Below are 21,115 nucleotides of genomic sequence, written 5' to 3' on the forward strand. Positions count from 1 at the left end.
GAAGGATGTGTTGCAGGATATGGAGAACATGGGCAAGGATGATGAATGTATTGCATGTCTTTTCTATACGTTTTGGGCATATCACCTCACTGCTATTTTAATATTGTGCGAAACAGAGCCTTGATACAGATTCTTTTTGAGAAAAAAATAAGCATATGCTGAAGGCAGGAAGGGGGGGGGTTGAATTTATGGCTGGACAGGTTTAGGGGGCACAGGCAAGTTTTTCATACAATGTTCATGCTTAACTTTGAAGGGAAAGACCGATATTAATTCATACGGAAATTTAAGTATAGCTAATATAGATTGAGATATTCTCTACCAAAATGCACAGCAGAAAGCCTAGATAGACTATGTAAGTTGCTATAGACAAAGACCACTTTGAGATACGGTACAGAGTATGTAGAGACTGAACGTGTGCTTTGGGGTTGATTATTATGGCAGAACTGGGAAATGATATAAATTAAGGAAAGAGATACTTGCAGGCTTGGAAAACAGTATGGCCCTTGTTGCAGAGTTATGGGGGCTAGACATTTGTCGTAGCTAGCTGTGTCCCTGCAAAGGTCTCATGTACGCAGCTCAACCTCTCATGCAGGGGCAGGACACTGAACATAGCAGAAGCTATGACATTTGCTTTGCCAGTAGTTTCATTGCCTTTGTGACTCTTTGGCTGCTGCCTGACTGCCTCCTGGAGCGTGTGTGGTGGAGGCGATGACAGCAGCGAGGGAGAGGAGAGGATGATGGTCCAGGAGCACCCAGCATCCAACTTCAGCCTTTTACCATGTGCTGCTAGTACTCTTCCAGGAGCTTTAGCTCTGTCATGCCCCATCTGAGCAGTGGTTATGAAGCTGCTGAGGAGTCCTACCTCTGATGACAAATCTACCTGTAGCTACTCAAAAGCTGCCATCACTATCCCGGATCTTAGGAAGCCATCACCTCCAGAAGCAGTTCTCGGCTCTCACAACCAACAGCCCTTAACCTGCCTCTGAACTGCCCTTCCCAGACCCGTCTCGGCGATCACACTGTATCATGGCGTAACACAAACCGCTGTTTTTCTTTCATGTGGCTGCAATAGGTAGTGTCCGTGTGTGACTGTGTCCAGGCTCCTTGGGAGTATTAAGATCAATGATGATAAACTCTTATCACAATGCACAATTTTAATTTAATGGATGTAAAGAGCTCTGAATCTTTAAAAGCCAAAAAATAATGTTTGTCACACAGTGTTTCTTTACTTCTTAGTTTATTTTAGGGTTTTTGAGAGAGTTGTCAACTTGGTCTTAAAGTACCCCCAAAAATAAAGTATTCTTCATTACATGTCCATTCTAATAAGGCTTCAAAGTGATACAGATGCTTCTGAAAAAGTTATATTACCTTTATTTTCAAGTCTACCTCAAGCTCAATCCTGAGGTGCTAGAGTATGTACAAAGGGTTTTGATTTCCTTTAACGTTCCTTTTTGTAAACTAAAATTTTAAGCAATCACTTTAATTAGTATTACTCCCTTTTCAGAGGAAAGTGCTGATTGAATTATTTCTTCCTGCTTAATTAGTATTTAATGTGTAAAAAAAAAAAAAAAAAAAAAGCGCGTGTCTGTCCTGTTGCACTTGATCTTGTTTGCACTGCTAACTTTTTTGTCATTTAGGCTCAGATCCTGCAATTTGATCATTCTCAAACAAAATAAGACAGGTTTTGAAGGCTCCACATCAGTGTCAGAACTGTGGTTTGCACCGTTCTTAATGCTGCTGTTGCATTCGGTTTTGTTAAGAGTTTTATTTGGTAATGAAACGAAAGTGCGATTGTGGGTGGTATTGGTGGAGTGGGTGATGAGCAGACTATGTCCTGTTTTGCAGATTAGCATCCTAATAAGGCAGGGATGATAGTAGAGGAGTGTGGGAGTAAACAGCATATATAACTGAGATTCACACGTTGTTCTTTTTTTGCATTCATCTAGCCAATTGCAGAAGCATGCTATTTATTGTTTTTGTTTTTACAAAATGTTTTTCTGTTTGTGAAGGTCCTGTACTCATCACGGTTATTTACCTGCATATTCCCACTGGCTTGCTTAAGACTGCTTTGGTAAACAGGGAAAGATGCGAAAATGCTTGGGTAAAGAAAATAGAGTGGATTTTTTAATCTGAGGGTAAACTTTCTTAAGCCTTCTTTAAAACTCTCCATTTATGTATAATGCTACAGTCAATCGTGAGTTACGTGTCTTTAATTCTTTTTGGTGAACATCTTGGGGCTAAAAAGAACTTGTCAGCTTGCATTTAATTTATTCCAGGCTTTCGGATAGTTTCATGACCATAGAGAACTTTGAACACTAAAGATAATGAATGTTGGCACATATTTTCAATACCAAATTCCACTGTCCAACTGCAGTTATATTCTCGACGTGTTTAACAACTGGGTTAATGCAGAAAAAAATGTCTAAAATACAGTTTATTTCTATTTCTAATATGATGGCGTGTTTGCCATCAGTCCATGACTCATGGATAAATTGGCCTTGCCACAAATAGACAGGGGCCGTTCTAAAACGTCTCGGCAGCCTTAATTCGTTCTGTTTTCACTCTCTGAAGGATACTGTTTGCTTTTTCTTCATCCCAATCGTAAATGAAAATCTGTCCCTATCTACGATAAGTAGCAGGTTCTGATGTAGCAGCCCTTGATTAGCAACCACTAAAGCTGAAGTTTACATCCCTCCAGTGTTAGCAGTTTATATTCTTCTGAACTGAAGTTGTAGTAAATTGTAACTGAAGGATCTTGTGTCCTGTAAGATTGTTTTCTTTTCCGTGTTTTCTTTTTTCACCCCATTATGATTTTTTTTTTTTGTTAATGGGGGGTCTTCCCTTTCACACTTGGTTTATTTATTTATTTATTTATTTTCCCCCTCCCCCCAGAAGAATTGTTTATCCCAAAACAAGATGCTACCGGAGCACGTAATTCCAAAACCACTTTTCTCGTGGGACATGTGTATAATACTAGGCTTAATAATAGGGAGACAAATCAGTTTTATTTGCATTTACAACAGCTCAAACCCTCTTCACTTGCTCTGTGAGCAGAACCCCTAGTTACTGTCTCTCTCCCCGACCTGTTTGTATCCTCGTTGCAGAAGTTACCTGCTTTCCTAAAGCAGCGTAGCGACTGCCGAGGACGCTCTTGGGATTTCTTCACTCCAGGAGTGTTCATATAAAGCCCCTCTTTTTTGTTACGTATTACAGGAAATACTCCTCTTGCTCTGTTTGTGCAGTTAATATTATTTTTAGTATAGCTCTGTTAAATTCTGTGTGAAAATAAAACCTGCCCTTGATACCAGCTTTGTAGGTGCTAAAAAAGCTGCTAAGAGCGTTCAGGCTCATACACCACGGGCAGTGCAAACCAGTGAGTGGATCCTGTGCTGGAAGAAGCCATGTTCACGCAGCTTAGCTGGCTGTGTTTATCCAGACGACTGTAAACGTGTTTGATTGTCTTTAGTTGCTCACTGGAAAAGAGAGACCAGGCCTCACAGAATTGCAGGAATTTAGGATAATTACCTAAGTAAATGCAATCAACCTAATAAAAATTGAAAAGCCAGCATTGAAAAAACAAACTAAACCAACACAGAAGAACCCTACCTCTCCTCCCCCCAAACCCTGAGGCACAGTGACCTCTAACGAGTGTTTCAAGACTTAGACTCTAGCAAATGCCATAGCTGTGCAGTGTAATGCTAGTGCTCTCAGATCCGCTAGGCAAGGGCTATGTGGTTTCCTAAAAGCTCAGCTTCCCAAGTACCAGGACAGGAAGATTTTGCTTTTACAGTTTTTTGTTTGTTTGTTTTACTTTTGGTTATGAAAAACTGTGTGCGCAGTATGCAGTGGACTTCAGCAAAGAAATGCCCTACTTTATGCTAATACGACCTGTAATTATAAGTGTGGTGCAGAGGAGTGCCGTGAGAAGGTACTAGGTTGGCTCTAAAAGGCGTAACATTACTCCATTCCCGTGAAATGGCTCTTCTGAGTCTCATTTCTGCGGTTGCTCTAGCTCAGGTGTATCTGCAGTGCTTTGTTATTCTGTGTAGGTATACTTCAAATCATCTCAATCCGTTGTTGTTATGCAGCGTTAAAAAACTTCCTAATCAAGAATGAGGGAACACACTGTGATAAATACACCGAGGCAAGGAAAACAAGGGCAAGGCCTTGTCCTGAAGAGCCCTCAGTATGCGTTGCAGAGGGCATAAGGCTAAAAAAAACAAAAAACAAAAGAGCAGAGTCCAGCTGAAATAGTAATCACTATTACTGAAGATGAATTGAGTTTTATTCAACCACCAGAGTTTATTTGTGCAAAGTGTTAGCAACTCGGATTTTGTAACAGGAGTGCAGTAAAAGAAGAACATAGCAAAGATGTTACTGAAGGAATTGAAGAAAAAGTCGGTGCTCCTGAAAATGTTTGGAGAGATGAATTCAGGAGTGGAGAGCTAGCAGAGGCAGTGCTTGGGGAAGAGGTGAAGACCAGGGCAAATGCAGGACTGCTGGCTCAAGATTGTGTGTCAGATCAAAAGATGGAAGCTGGAAGATGGATCACCAGCATGAAAAGAGATAGCAAGTACAACCGATAGAAACTGTGAAAGGGTGACGGTACTGGCAAACGTAAGAGGTTTCCATACACTGTTATGAAAAAATCACTTGTCAAGATAGGGATGCTATTGTAGGAGTGCAGAGATATCTTTCCACAGACAATTGTAAGAACTGCATATGCTGTTTTGTTACCGTCAGGTAGCAACATAAATATGTTGATCATAACATAGAATCTGTGCCAGTCTACGCGGACACTAATCACTGTTCCACAATAAGGTTTCCAGAACAAACAAACCAAAACTACCGACAGTTGAAAACCGACTAATTACGATAGTCTGCTAAAATTTAAACAGTTTTTCATTGACAAGTAAGTAGCATTAGTTCAAGCTCAGAATGAATCCTTTCTGTAACCTATCAGTATGCAGGTCAGCAACAGCAGCATAGTGAAAACCAAGGTCACTGTTTGGTGCACCAATATCCATCAGCTCAAACGGTTGATGTACATGTAATCACTGTCTCTAATAGGAATAAAGTCAGGGTAATGGAACATTGTCACGGGATCAATGTCTCCTGTTTTGAGAATAAACCCCCTCAGCTTTGCCTTTGCATTTATGTACCAGCAGGAGACCATATCATTCAGTTCAGTTGACACAGGCCCTTAGAGCACTGAATGATCTATTGTGGGAACATCAGGAACAACGTATTGGAAAAAATGGAATGTTCCTGATCACGCTTGCAGGCTGTATTATTCAGTGGGTTTTCCAGCAGTGAAAATGAGAATAAATCAGCTGAGAGCACAGTATGGGGATTTTTACCTTAATTTCTTAGCTTCAGCTGTATAGTTTCTATATATTTTTGACCAAAAAATTTGAACCATGGCATTTGTGCTCATTTTGAGTGATGCATAGTCACAAGTAGAAGACGTTTTTGGATGTGGCTTCCCTTAGTCTCGGCAGAAGCTCTTGGCAGTTCTCATTTTGACCAATTCAGGAGCTATTCTCATTCAGTTATTTTCTCTAATTTTTTTTACATAGTTTGATCCACGCGAAGATTAATGGATATGTTCCCACATTAATCCATAATTAATTTTTCACTAAGGCTTTAATGCAGCGCAGTCAGATATTTGTGTGCTTAAAACTAGGTGCATGCTTAATGCATTGACAATTGCGTTGGCTCATAACATAGCAGACAATGCTTCTTTCAGTTTTCATCTTTTGTGCGCTTGTTGCCAGAAATCTCTTGCAGTTCTGTGTCTAGATCCGGAGGATATTAGTTCATCATTATCAGCCCTTATTCAGGAGAGCAGTTTAACAATTTGAAAAACCCTTCTTGAGACAAGGTCTTTACATTTGATGGCCAAAGTCTTATTTCATTTAAATTGGGTATTCCTAAAGGATTGTACTATGTCTAAAGGCACAAGCTTCTGATGGCTTGAGAATGGAAGATCTACAGCTCATTTGATGTTCCTGTGATGGCCCTTCTGATAGGAAAGTGTTTACCTCTCCCTGGAGTAGCGCCAAACGTTCATCTGACGCTTTCCTCTGTGTTACAGGGTAGATATAGCTTAGTATATAAAGTCTAGAAGGTGGATTTTGCAGGTCATCTTTTGAAGGCCATACTGGCCAAACTGATACTACTTCCCCAGGTAAACGCGCAATCAGAAACTATCTGTGTCTCATCAGTTTTAGAAATGCCACCTTTCCGGTTCTGCTGCCATGGGCAGCTGCCCAGCTCGTCTGTAGGTAGCGCAGTCTAACCCTGAAGGTCATCACATCAAGCTGTGCTATTTCTTTATTTCTGAAAAATTCCTTTGCTCTCTGACCTAGATTAGCTATTTGATCAAGGAGAATTTCTCAGTGTGTGGTTGCACTCCCAGGTGTGCTCTGAAAGTGATTTAAGTATTGAAAGAGGGTTGCGATTAACTTCTTAAATACCGCTTCTGGACAGTTTTGATGTAATCCTAGTTTGACCGCATTGATGGACTTAAGCCTTGCAGTTCTGTGCATAAAAGCCAGAGTGCAATAGGGTATTCGGGTTTAGGATTTGGGAGCAAGGAGGGGGTGAGGGGAAAGGGAGGGATTGCTTGAATTAGGTAGCCAAAACTGAGACAAAACTAACATCCTATGATTTTACTGGCATATGGATGAATGTTTTGAGCAGCCAGATTTAGCTTTTAAATTTTAAAGGAATAACATGCTTGTTCCTTAAGAAAGATGCATCATAACTACCTCCTTTTTAAAAGGATTGCCGTTATCAAGCAGAAAAGTTGTGTCTGGAAAAATATCTATTTTCCTTGTCATCTAAAGAGTTGAAAATTCTTTAAAAGATTGATACAGTTCCTTTTTTGTTACTCTAATAAGGGAAATAAGGAGAGATGATCTCTCCCCTATGCAATTTCTTCTTGTGGTGCATTGTAACAATGGGAAAAGAGTTTGAGAACCTAAAGAACATCGACTAAAGCGTCAGTACCAGATATATACCTATTTCTGTAGCCAGTCAACAGATATGCAAAATATGACAGCCAAGAAAAACATTTTTAAAATATTGAAAATGAATTAATAGTATTGTGAGATGTAATATTATATCAATGTTCAATAAAATGGTAACATATGAAATGGATGTTTTCATAATGTGAATGGTAGCTACAAAGGCTTCAGGACTTTGCTGAGTCTTTGCACAGGACATTGTCTATAGTATCATTCTCCCATTGTGGAATAAATTACTTAAATTCATATCCAAAGTCATTAAAGCATTTTTAATTTAATAGTGGGGAAGCCTTACAGAAATTTTGAAGAAAACCCATGTACTATTTTTTTGGATTCTCTTTTAACAAGCAAATTAATGGGCAAATTTTTGTCATTAAATTAGCTTGAAATATAGTAATTTGTTCTGTATTATACAGAACAATTATTTCAAAAGACATAAATAATGGTTATTTTTGCAAATATACTGCCCAGTGTTAATATCCCATATAACCTAAGAGATATATATTCAGGAAGAAAGAAGAACGCCACAAATAAAAACAATGTATAATTTTTCATTTGCTACAGATATTTCCTACACTTACATTTAGGACTGACTGTTTAGCGTATAGACTTGTTATGTACTTCTTTTGTTTAGAAGAATTCTGGCTCTAATATGGAGAAGAGAACTAGTAGAGATATATGCATTTCACGTGGTTTAAAATGAGTTTATCAGAAGCTGCACAGTGAGAGCAAGTGGTTGGGTTTTTTTTTTTTTTTTCTGTTGGATCGCTGTAAGATGCCCTATAGCTGTCCTAATTTCAGGAAGCTGTATTTTTTCCTTTAGAAAGCACAGAACTGCTAGTTTTGTTGCCATAGTATTGGAAATGTAATTCCGAATGCAGTGTCGCTTGTCTCTGCTCTAACATCCGGAATCCCAGTCTCCTGGGTCACATAGCATATGACTTTGGGGAGGAGAATCGTAGTTCAGTAATTAAATACTACTTTGCTCTAGGCAAAACCAACAAATAGGCTTCATCTGTAGCTTATTTTGTAATAGTACTCAGGACTTTGCTTGGTGCTTCTGGGGACTGACTGCTCAGATAAGTAGACAGTAACTGTTATTTTTAGCTAAGGTTTTGGGCGGGTTTTTTTTCTTTTGGGGTTGTAATTCTTTTTCTTCAGAATATTTCAAACTGGCTTTGTCATCTTGTATGCTCCGTACACTGAAACTGGCACGGAAAGATGGAGACTGTTGCCATAAATTAGGTCACTAAAGCTGAAGTACATAAGACAAATATTGATTGGCTGAGCTAAGGAAAACCATTCAGAAAACCTAGGAAAGCTTGACCATATGGGAAATCAGTAAGAAGGTTCATTAGGTAAAATTACAGATAATTTTTTATGCAAGTTCACATTTGACATACCTTATTGAATTTTCAGACCAAAAAAGGACGTTGCAGTAACAGCAACTTAGAAACATGAGTAAGAATGCAGAAAATGATATAATTTTTATTTTGAAATATATTGCAACAAAGCTGATGCACTTGATTTGAAAATGTTTTCCTTGGAATTCAGAAGGTTAGAAAGAATTCCTAATTGCAGATTTGTCAGATAGAGGAGAATCTTAGTGAGCTGAGCTCGCCTGTATTGTGCCCGATACAACCTTGGGCCCTGTCCCTCAAAGGAAGATGCAGAAGAGCAAGCAGGAATGTTCAGAGCAATTAGTCGATACTAGTGTTCACTTGAGAGAAATTGGTCTCTAATAAATTCATATGCGGAAGGACATATGACATTGGTCATATACTGCATGCTTAAAAATATAGAATCACCAATTTATTTTACAAATTTTCTTTTATAAGCAGCTTGTAAAGGGATATACATAACACTACTTTGGATTAGTCTTATTGGATACAGGAAACGTTTGGTGTGCACCCACCATAACTTGGGGAAGGTTCCTTGGAAGGCTCTCGTTTAGTAGACTAGCAGCCAAAATACATCGAGCTAGATGGTGTCTTGTGGAATCCCAGATTAAAGCTTCAGTTCCGCAGGCTGCTCTCCAGGTGAATTTTGCATCTGACTGAAGTCCTGAGACCTCACCAATTCCAGAGTCTGCCTAGCCTGGGGAGCTGAATTTAAAGAGCACCCTTTTCATTTTCTTCATCACGTGTATGAACTTTTCTGTTGCACGAGACTGTGGTATTGGTGCCTCATTTTCTTAATCAGCTTGAGCGTAGTTGGACAAGAGGTAGAGTTTAATGTATCTGTACTTTTTCCTGCTTATTACCTATCCCATGATCCACTGTGACAGCAATCATGTAGCAGTTCAAATATGTTTCCTGAACTGAAGGATCCCCAATTTTAGTTGCAACGTATAAGAAGACTTTTCTTTTTTCTATTAAGGTAGGTAATACAGATGTGAAACAGAATTGTAATAAAACCTTCCGAAGGATATATACACACCCTTAGGGCTTTTTGTTTAATTAAAAGACTAGACATTTCCAGGTTGGTTCATATATATGTATATATATACATATATATTTATACACATATATATATACACACACACACACATATATATATACACATACACGCATATATATTTTTAATAACTCTCATGGTCATAGAAGTGGTAAGATTCTTAAACAGCAGAAGAAGCGATGTCACTGTGTGAGCGTACACATGCCGACAAAACTAAATCTTTGTCAGTTTCTTGCAAAAGAGGAAAAAAGTAAATGGACTAGTGACAATATTTCTGCTGTGCAAGATGTATTGTTTCTGTAGCCAGGCTTCTGTTTTCTATGGATAAATGCAGCAGTCTGTTCATAGCTGAACGTTAAACGTTCTTCAGAGCTACCCAGAGCATTGGCTGTTCCCTTTAACATATCTTATTTGGTATCAAACTGAAGTGATGGGTATGTTTTGGGGAATTATTCACAGCTGCCCGCCAGGCTTTTGTTGTCCTGCCTGATTACGATGTGCTAGAGCCCACCTAAAATTGCAGAAATGTTACTTGCTTAGGCTGTCGTTTGATGATACAGTAAATATAACTAAAATAAATCTGTTAAGTGTTCTAAAACTGTGGTTGAGGTAATGAAGTGCTAATCTGGAATGCAAACTTCCTCTGCCTATCCAAGTTTGTTCAAAAAAGTACTATCAGGCCATGAGCCGTATCAGGCGGCGTCTGTTCTCTAGCATTTGGCGTGAACCTGGAATAGAAGTGCAAAGCTAGCATAAGCACGCATAGTGGAGTGATAATTTGTCAGAAATGCAATCAGATTTGTAGCGTTGGGCACCCATGAGTCTACAGATCCAGCGTTCATGAGAGCGAAACTTCACCTCGTTGTTACAGGTAACATCTAATGTCACTTGTAAATTTTACCGAAAACGTAAAAGAACGTGAGCAGTCTTCCAGAGGAAGGGCAGGGAATCGTTTGGAAAACTTGGCTTCGGAGGAAAACTAAGATTTTGCATGCTGGTGTTTCTGAGTTACGGGTTTGTAGTCACATGGTGGAAAGGTAGAAGGCATATGTTTGCTAAATGGAGGCTAAGTCAAAGTTGGTGTGCTGACCCTGGGATAAGAAACCTAATATCTTTTGGAAAAAAATAGTGTAATGGCTTTTTTGTTTAATCTCAGGCATGGGTTCACAATTTGAATCAGTGGGTCAATTTGTCAAAAGCACAGAAGTGCGTCTGGCCTGTTTGTAACTGATACAGTTTTTGACCAAATCTTGAGCTCAACCTGTGTATCAGACAGTTGACTTTTATGGCTGATAGATTTGGGGAGTTGAGGGGCTTTCTATGGTGACATTAAAAAAGACTGAACTGTGCTGTACTACTTCTGGTTATGAAAATAGGAACATTTGTTGTATTTCTTGTAGTCCAGGGATATCTTGATGCTCTACGGATTCTAATTCAACAGACCTATCGTAAATCATAGACTCATCCTCTGAGAAGAGGATCCTATGGATTACCAGTGTTTGCACCTCGATGGTTTTGGATTATGAAGGGAGAACAGGGTTTGCCACAGGTATTAGGGGTGTGTGTTTGTGTGTGTGTGTGTTTGCTTGTTTTTTAATACAGAGCCATTTCTACTTTATGTAGTGGGTCGCCCACACCATAATTCAATTTTGCTGGCACACTGACATTTCCAAACATTACAGGGAAGCATGTAGAATAAGAGAGCCTAAGAGCACATATTCTGAAGTGGACTTAGTTTCAAGCAGTTAAGTATTGATCCTGTGATGCTTCTGCTATCTCAACTTTATTTTGTTGTACCAAATGACTAGTGTAGATTTTATCACTCCAGCTTAAAAAAATGCTTGCCAGAGGTGAAACAGCCACAATCCTGCCTCTCATAAAGTTGCTGAAGCAAATTCGAGGAAGAGTGTGGAATCGTTATAGAAAAAAATGATGGCTTGCCGTAGGCTGGAATTTAAAAACGTCAGAGTCCGTTTGGAAAATTTTGTCTTTTGTTACCTTTTCAAATGGGGCTTTTGGGACAATGTTTGAGCTCTCAGCTGTGCCTCCCTAAGCATTACTGAGATGCACAAGGAAGAGACCAGTAGAGTAAAGCAGCCTGTGCTTAGGATGCAGTGTGCATGCTTGGGTATGTCTTTGGTGAGTTTACTTTGGATTATTTCTAGTCTGATCCCACGGACTGAATGTCTCTGAGCAGTTTGGGGTTTAGTCTTGCCTATGAAGAATCTAATTCACGTGTACTGGTATGGCTCCAAGATGCGCACCAAAAGTGGGGGCAAGCAGGTTTCCTTTCAAAGTGCCCTTTGAACTGAAACAGTAGTGTGGATGCACGCTCCTTTTCTGTGTTTCCTGTAAATCCACATAAAGTGTTCAGGACAAGACTTGGAATACTTTGCAAGGGCCAGGAAATATGTGTATATCTAGTTATATGAATAATTTTTCAATATATAGAAGATATATATATATATTCTTAAGTATCTTTTCACATTTTCAGACTGTATTTGTAATACACAATCGTAAATATTTTAAAATATTTTTGATAGGCACTATGCAAATGAGGCGAGAAGTCTAAGACCGCTAGGAATTTTGTGTCAATTCTGATTATTCTTGGATTTTTTTCCCAATTTTTTTCCATTGTTTAATTGCTGTATCTAAAATAAAGAACAATATTACTGTCCTGTGAAGTGTCAACAATAAGCAGTCAATTGCACATGGGAATAGAGGATCTTGGGGAAATAAAGGAAAGCAACATTAATAAGGTAGAGTTGTTAATATGGGGAGCGTGTGTGTACATGCCTGGGCGCGTGCGCATGTAAGAGGACTCATTTATTTGTTCACCTCTAATTTTCTTCTCATTCAGTTTGATCTTTCCTCTTCTATTCATGTTTCTGTTTCCATGTAAGTTGACATCACCTTCGAAAAGCCTTCCCATCACCTTCCAAACAAACCCTGGGGCCTTGCTGTAGCATTAAGGAGAACGACGTTCACACGGTCCATAGGTTAGCTGGTTTATTTTCCTCGGGGTTATTGTTTTTCTTTGGCAGGCATCCTAGGCAAGTTGTAACTTTGGTATAAAGCGAGGGGGTGGCTGTTCTGTGTTGAGCATGTGGAATAACGTGACTGGCTACCTTGGGGGCAGGGGTTGCCCCTGCTCCTCCTTCCGTGCTGTCTGCACCTCTGTCTCTGCCTTCCCTTCACTGCTGTCAGGGGTGGGTTGTGGCCCCCTCCTGGCTCCTCCTGTGCCCCCGCGCCCAAGGCAGCCCTCCTGGGCCACAGGAGCTCCTGGCTGCCCAGGGCCACCTAAGGACCTGTCTCAGGGCTCTTAGGAATTGCTTCTGTCAGTACTGGTTTTGGGACCACTTCCGCAACCGGGAGTTGGTGGAGTTTCAGCCCGTTCCTGCTGCTTGGTTTCCACACAACGCTGCTACGCTCCCACGTCGGAAGGCCTGAGGGAGCTCAGCTCCCAGGGCTGGGAACTGTAGCGCGGCAGCTTCTCCGTCGTGGGAAGTGGAGTTCAGGCGGCACGGAGCTCGCTCTTAAGCCGTCTGCAAACTCTGCCCCGGTGCCTGGAGGTGGCCGCAGTGCAGCTCCCTTTCCTGTGGGGTAGCTCCCTCAGCCGACTTGGCGGTTAATTGTGCTAAGGTGGTGGTGGGCAACCTGAGCCTGGCAGCCAGAATTGAGGATCTGTGTGGATTAAGAATTTACCAAAGGGGAAGTAGTTATTGTGTCCCCTCTTATCTGTACTGCCGCTGGATTTTCTCTTTAATTTGCTTGTTTGGTTTCGGGAAGGGAAGGAGGATTGTTTGGGTTTGCTTGTGCTTTTTACAGTTCCTCATTTCCCTCCTTTGTGCAATAGCTTATGTGCTGGTTGTTTCCTTGCGCGCTGAGTGACTGTGCGGAGGTCTTGTGACGAAGGGTTAATACAGAAAGGAGCTTGCACAAGATTTAAAGATGCACTGGAAAAAAAAAAAGGGTAAAGTAATATCTTAGTAAGAAACTAGAAACTTTTGCACCCTTTTCACTTGCATGTCCTCATCAAGCAAGCTGTGTTTTTATTTAACACATTTTTGTATTTTTCGAGTTGTTACCATTCAAAAGTTAGTGTTACACTGCCATCTTTTGACAGCTAGGTAGGAAAGCGTTTTTTCATGAGCTAAATGACAGTGCTTGTCTTTACCTTAACCAACATGTTGCTAAGAGCACTTCGAACTAGCCCTGAAAAATTTTACTCCTCTGAGTTGGGCAGGGTGAATACCGCTTTTGACAGGCAAGTAAAATGTTAGTTTTCTTCTTTAGTTACCCAGCTGAATAACACATGGCGAGGACATTTGTGTGGCATTTCAACAATTCTGCTTTGAGTGGGGAGTCCTCTCTGTATGAGTAACACAGATCTTTTCTATAGCAAATAGCACTTGTGTCCGATGTCTACGTTCTTCTCTTTTTGGATGTTGCAGGGAGATTTTAAGATGCGTAATAGATGGATGAAACAAGTGTTACCATTTCTCTACGTGGGTAATGTGAAAAAGGCTTCTGTTTTGGCTTTTTTTTTTAAATTGAGTTACCTTTTTCTTAAGGAGAATATAGTTCTTACTACAGAGCTTCTCTGCAACTAGCAGCCTTAAATAAAGATAGGGTTTACACCAGGTTTGACAACAAAACACACCTGGATAAAATTAGTATTTGGTGCTACGATTGTTGTTAGGATTGGTTGCTAATGCATGAAACAGTGGAAAATGACATTAGTTCCATGCTCTGCTCAATAAATGATCCGTAAAATTATATTGTAACCTTACAGGTACACCTTGTACATCAAGTATGTTGGGGACTGAATGGCTGGGATGGGGTGATGCCCGTGTACCTGTAATAGCTGAGTTTCACCAGCCAGAAGGTCTTGTACTGGAGCTTTATTGATTTGTTTATTGGTGGGGGGGGAGGGTGAGAAAGATGTAAATAGCTGTGTATTTATAATTTCTTGAAGGAACTAGAAACATCTTCCTCTCCTACACACCGCGGTGGTCTTGAGCTCAAGTTGTTCTGTACGCGGTGCAGCCTGGGTTTCGGTGGACGTGCCCAGTACCCTTTCCAATTCCCCGCTTCCCGTGCATCATAACCTCTCGACTCTCCCCCTCGCCGTGACCGAGCGGGATGTAGCCACTCTCAGGCTCTGTCCGTTGCCCGTTTTCGTGTGCGTTTCCTAACCCTAACCCATGGCGTGCTCTGCCCTCCCACGCGTCTGGGTACCAGCTGGGCTGGTGGCAGTGCCTGCTGGGGCCGCCTTGGAGGCGTCCAGCGTACGCCGGATGTCAGGCAAGCGCACCAGCTCGCTGTCGGAGTTCATGCTGTAGCCTCTCCTTCTGTGCAGGGGCTTAATGGGGTCTCTTTTCTCTCTCCAGCTGCCAGCCATATAGAATTTGTACAAAACGCTTGTCGTTGAGAGGGCTTCCCGCTGTCAAATTTAGTTGAAATGGACCAGTAAAATTGAAGAGTTAGATGATGAGAGAGACAACGTGACTATTTTGTCCTATTTCTTTAGGAAATCTTGCTAGGAAAAAATGCCTAGAAAGAATATGTAAAGCCTTTTACTATTTGGCAGGCTTCTAATGCTGATCACAATGTTTTAGGTTTTTGTTGCTCACTGCTGCATTCATAGCTTTCCCACTTCTAGCAAAAATATCGAATGACCTGACCATACAGCCGTTCAGCGGAGAACTCACAGCAAGAGCTTTTCGTTTTGAACAATACAAGAGAACCTGTTCCCCAGTCCTTTCTTACACCGTATCCAGGTCAAACGTTTTCTAATACCCTTAGGAAAGTCACTTACCTTCTCTGACTTCATTTTCATAGAAGGTAATGATGGTGGCAGCTGTGTAAAAAAACTTGAAGGTCTGCTGATGAAAAATGCCAGGCAGATATTACAGATAGTAAATGGATAGTATTTTGTTCTCTATTATGGAAGACCGTGTTTTTACTTGTTTACTTGATGTGACGGAAAAGACTAGGATTTCCGTTTTCAAACATTTAGAAATCATGAGCATGTTCTCCAAAATTAGGCTTAAAAATCAGATAAAAATAGAATACTGTATTCTTTCCATTTGTCTTTGGGGTTTAAATCCTCTTCTTGCTTCATATTTGAAACTTTGTCATTAAATATATATATAGTCTGATGTACTATTAGTCTTGCTAAATATTTACCACTAATGAAGTCAAGGGGAAATGAAATACATATCCATCTATGTTTTAAAGCATTGATTAAAAGCATAGAGAAATGTTAATAAAAATACTCTCATTAAACTTGATTAATTTTCTGGATTACTTTTGCAAAGCATATGACTAAGATGTTCTGCAGTCTTTAGTGGAAACGGTTGGGATTTCCTTGAACAGATAAAGTGTTATAATCCATCTTGCACCTTTTTGTAAGAGTGTGAGTGCCTGAAAATGAAGTGTGTTAGAAAGTGAAAGTAGGAAATTGCCTAGATAAAAAAGTGAAAACAAGTACTCTGATATACAAATAGAGAGAAACCCAAATTTTGAAAAATGCATTGCATAGTAATAATGGAGGTTTATTGTAATAAATGGAGGGGAGGTGAAACTCCCTTGATTTTTTTTTTTTTTTTAAACATATGGAATGAGGCCCCTCTAATACTGCTGTTGTCAGGCACAGTTTCCCAGTTCAACTTGCATCACTTGAGATTCTGGCCCTCTGCTATTTAAGTTACTCACCTTTATGTTGTTGTGAGCCAAATGACACTTGAAAGGTTACGGTAGACTTATTTGCATTATAAAATAAAGTGATTGCTGATGCTACCAAGAAGTTATTTACTTTATAAATATAGCATTTGTTGAGAAGCATGCTGAAAATGTTTAATTGACCTACTTTTTCGTTTTCAGGGTTGTGTCCTTTGTTGTGACCTCATGGTTTAACTGGGAATAAAGATGAGTATAAGCAGTGATGAGGTTAACTTCCTGGTATATAGATACTTACAAGAGTCAGGTGAGTTTTTCAGTGCTGGTTATTAATGCATATTTTGTTTGGTATTCATCTGCAACTGACTTTATCAAATGAAAACTCATTTTATTTTTTTTGCCAGTAGGTGTGTGCCTTCTGTCTGAACAGTTTCGTGGTGTTTCCTCTCAACAAGAGAATGAATTCCTGCCAAGTTACCTTCTGTAACTTAATCACTTTTAGTCATTTGGAGGTTTTAGATGGCAGTCAACCAAATAAGGACTCCCTTTAAAAAAAAAAAAAAAAAAAAAAAAAAAAGGGAGGACTACCAAAAATTATTTCCTGTTCTTCTTGAAGTACTCAGGATGATGTTCCTGTGAGCTGGTCTTGTATGACAAAATTCCTTGACTGAATGTGACTGTGGAACTGCAAGTTTTACTCTATTTCAGAGAGAGAAATGGCAACTGAGACCATATGACTTATATCATTTGAATCTAAATACAGATAAACTTATACAGATAAACAGGCCCATCTCTTACAAGAACAACTCTTGGATTCGCAAAAGTCTCCCTGTAGGATGCTTTCTTGGAGGATTTAGTTCTTCAGTATAAGGCTAGTAGAAGTCTCCTGCTACTCAGTATTAAGAGCAAAAGACAGATGGATAATGTCAAACTTGCAAAACGATTTTTTTTTTCCTGTCGTGTTTATCTGTGTCTGTAAAATACAAGAATAGTTTAGTATTCCCTTAAATAGATTATTTTAAAAATTTCTAAAAGCCAATGTGACTGAAAATCAGGATGTGCCCCAGTGTATGTAGAAACAATGACTGCCTGCTGGCAGGAGGGAATGTAATCTTAGCAATACCTTAAACAAGTCTGTGTATTAAAGAAAAAGTAAACACAGGCCTTCAGGTAACGGTGAATGGGATGAGCCTTTAATGTATATGTTACTTTGCTGTTTCGGCATCTACTGATTCTTAATTTTATTCAGTGGTCGCTGATTAGCGGCTTCAGACCTATTGAAAACGTGTTTGACTGCAGTGCATCGTGTTAGGCACGCTTTTGAAAAAAATTCAATGGAGTAAGAATCCTTTACCTAAGTTAGTTAAATCAGCTCTTACTCTGTAGCCATTCAAATTACTAGATTTTTATGAAGAAAAGAATCTGAGAATTTTAGGAAACAGGGGGAATAAACAACCATTTTAGTGGCTCAGGGGAATTCTCTGATGCAGGTGACTAGTTTAACAGGTTTTCTCAGATTCCATCTACTTTTCAGATTTTATCCTAGCATACTGCCGGTGTCACTGACCTGAAGACAGATTCCTCCCTTTTGATAATGAAAAAGGATCAACTGCTAATGTATTTATTTATTATATTGGCACAGAACAGACTTTTAGTTTTGGAGGATAATGTTATAGACCATTCCTAAGGTTAGAAGAAGTAATTCTCTTGTTTATATTTCAACTCAGTCGTCAGTAACAGGTGGCATCCTAGTTCTAGGTAAATTTGTTTGCCTTGACTCATTACCTACATACAGTCATATTCTTTTGAGTGACATTTTATGGTTTTAATGTAAATACTTTTTGTTCAGAGCTAACAGAGACTGATGCAACATCTGTCCACTGCTTATGGACTTTGCAAATTGAGATAATGGATGGCAGACTTTTTCAGTCTCAGAAGGGAGAAACTCATTGTTACACCTGAATTTACACAAAGCTAGTATATGTTCTTATTCCAGTTGCAGATTGCTTTTGTCACAGAAGCCAAACTTACCACATTACCTTATTTGAAAGTTTGGAGGCAGCTTCTTAGTTACCTGATGGCAAAGAAGGCAATGGTTTAAGAAAATACCTCTATGAAAGTAATCTTAATTTGCTGAAACAATTATTTTACTCCAGGTAAAATTTGCCTTTTACGGCAATCAAATAAATAGTAAGCAGCCATCAGTGTTGCACTTAGTAAACAATAAATAATACTGATGTAGTTCTGATTGCCACAGCATACACAATTATGACAGCAATGTACCATGAAGTTAATTCACTTTGTTTTCATGAGTAACAAATGAATGAGAACAGGAAAATAACATGTGACTCTTGGATAGATAGATATATACCCATACCATCTATATACTTCTATAATGTAATATCTAAATATATGTAAAATAATATATATTATCGTGTAATATATATTTTATACTTTCTTCACACACAAGTGTTTTGCCAGTAATAACAATTACTAATAATAATTAGCAATTAATAATAATTTCTGTATTTACTTACTTTGCATTTGAACTAGAAACATATAAGAGGAAATCTAATTGACTCTGCTCAGAAGTGTTCAGATAAGTTTTTGCTAATTCATAAGCTTGCTATAATTTTGTATTAACTTGCTTTAGATTTGCAAACAGAAGATTTTATAACACTCTGACAAACAGCATTGTTTATCTGTACATCAATTCTGCTGTCTTTGCCTTGTCTCTAGGGTTTTCCCATTCAGCATTTACCTTCGGTATAGAGAGCCATATCAGCCAGTCTAATATAAACGGTGCTCTGGTGCCACCAGCTGCTTTGATTTCCATCATCCAGAAAGGTCTGCAGTATGTAGAGGCAGAAGTCAGTATTAATGAGGTAAGGAGGTTTTGCCTGTAGGAGCGTTATGTCCTTGCTTGCAGTAAGTTTGAATGTTAGTGCTTTTTCTTAACTTTCTTGTATCCTATTTATTTACTTTTACTTCAGATTCCTTACTGCTGGTGTTCACCATGACTCCAGTGGTGGAACCAGAATGGAGTGACATAACTGGGTAGGGGTTCTGCCCAGTGCAGCCACACAACACCAGGCATGGTGTTCTGGCTCATTGCTTAAAGGTCCGTTGTCTGTAGAGTTTTTACCCTAATATAATGTTGTAGTAAATCCAGACAAGTGCAATAAAATAATAGTTGAGACAAGCAATCTCTCAGTTTCTGTTTCCACAGTTTTACACTAGTGAGGTGGGAGCGAGCTGTGCAGCTCTTCTTTGGGTGACCTGTCATGGTAATGAAATAATGAGGGCCCAAAGAAGGAAAGGAATTCCAAATAGAAGAGGGGTTTCAGTTTGTGGCAGGAAGGACAAAGGTTTATGCTAGTCTACTTCTTGCCTTTACTGGCTAATTTATCTTGAGAAGGATCTATTAAACTTGATTTTTAAATCATTATTCCAGCAGTACAGAAAGTTATGTATCTTACCAGCTGATACTGCAGATGCCCTCAATTTCCGTTAAACATTGATGTCCAGAAGGTTAGCAGCCTTTGCATGCGTCAGTTATGTTACAGAAGAAAACAGACTTTTCAGATTTTTGTGCTATCTTTGCAGTTCCCTTTGTGTCTTCTGTTGCTATGTAGTTTGCTATGTAGTCCCAGTGAAGCAGATCCTTTCCCTTGGGAAGCCTCAGAAAAATAAAGCCAAGTTGTTGGAGTAGGAAAAGGGGACCCTATATTTATCACAAGGAATCCTTCTAGATCCCAAAAACAGTTTCTTACAAAGCCCTAGCATACGTATAAGGGTATTTTTAATGGGGTCTTGTCCATTTCAGGATATAATTATTTGTTATTTGAAAACATGCCAGCACTGTTTAAAAAAGAAAGAAAACTAGTCAACTCTCCAGATAATATGTTTATGGGAAGTATTAGTTTAATAAGATAGAATAGCTTCACAAGCCAGTGACCTGACTTGCAATGTTTGCAGCTCTTCAAAGAAACCATTAGATTTTGTTGCAGCCACTCATGTTTGAAATCATATTCATAGATAGCTCTCAGAGTTTTTTGCTTTAGCAAACAATTTTGCAAATGCAAAGCGTATAACTTTTGATCCCAGAGCCTCTGCCAGAGGTCTGCAGTGGCTTTTTAACATATTTATGATGGCCACTTACCTTTAAACTAAAATTCCAATCTTAACCACAAAAATGATGAGATATTCAGGGTATTGCTTCCAGCGCCGTTTGTAAACTGTTGCCTTTTTATTGTATTAAATAAAAGCTTTAGTTTTTATTTGATTTTTTGCCCATAATGTTAATTCATATTTGGTGTTGTCTTTTCTGTTTTTTCCCTCCGCTATAAATTAGGATGGTACCTTGTTTGATGGTAGGCCGATAGAGTCTCTCTCACTGATAGATGCAGTAATGCCTGATGTGGTACAGACAAGACAGCAGGCCTACAGAGATAAACTTGCACAACAGCAGGCAGCAGCTGCTGCAGCTGCGGCTGCAACTAACCAACAGGGATCAGCGAAAAATGGAGAAAATACTGCAAATGGAGAAGAGAATGGAGCACATACTATAGCAAGTAAGTTGAGACAGAAATAAACTTAACCTAAGTAATGTCAGTCCCTTGTCGTTTATCATGTAGCCTGTTAATAGGCCTTAATGCTAGCTAGCAGACAGTGAGATAAACGTACGTAGGTATTGGTAACCCTTCAGCTTGAAGAGTGTACCAACTCTGTAGGTAGATAGTGTCTCACCTTTGGAGCATCCCTGGTTTGATATTTGAAATTGCAGGACAGGCAGAGGGAGGTGAACTTCTGAGTTCAGTAATTGACAATATACCATTGACCAGAGTCTTCCACTTCTGCTCCTTTCCTGTCACGTGAAGGTTTTCACAAAACCCTGAGAACTCTTGACTGAAGAGGGGGGGGGAAAAAAAAAAGGCAGACAA

General features: G+C 39.4%; 1 protein-coding gene across 14 annotated transcripts in view; it reads left to right on the top strand.

Annotated features, from left to right (window-relative positions):
• TBL1XR1 (TBL1X/Y related 1) overlaps positions 1 to 21,115 on the top strand; it is a 124,379-nt gene that overhangs the window by 84,584 nt on the left and 18,680 nt on the right. For all 14 annotated transcript variants that reach the window (XM_068953930.1, XM_068953935.1, XM_068953936.1 and 11 more), the window contains 3 exons: positions 16,377 to 16,479; positions 18,912 to 19,057; positions 20,527 to 20,746. In XM_068953930.1, coding sequence (XP_068810031.1) covers positions 16,422 to 16,479; positions 18,912 to 19,057; positions 20,527 to 20,746 — 424 coding nt within the window. In that variant the 5' untranslated portion in view covers positions 16,377 to 16,421. The remainder of the gene's footprint in view (positions 1 to 16,376; positions 16,480 to 18,911; positions 19,058 to 20,526; positions 20,747 to 21,115) is intronic.

This window comes from Struthio camelus, chromosome 9 (genome assembly GCF_040807025.1).
Source record: "Struthio camelus isolate bStrCam1 chromosome 9, bStrCam1.hap1, whole genome shotgun sequence".
Classification (NCBI taxonomy): domain Eukaryota; kingdom Metazoa; phylum Chordata; class Aves; order Struthioniformes; family Struthionidae; genus Struthio; species Struthio camelus.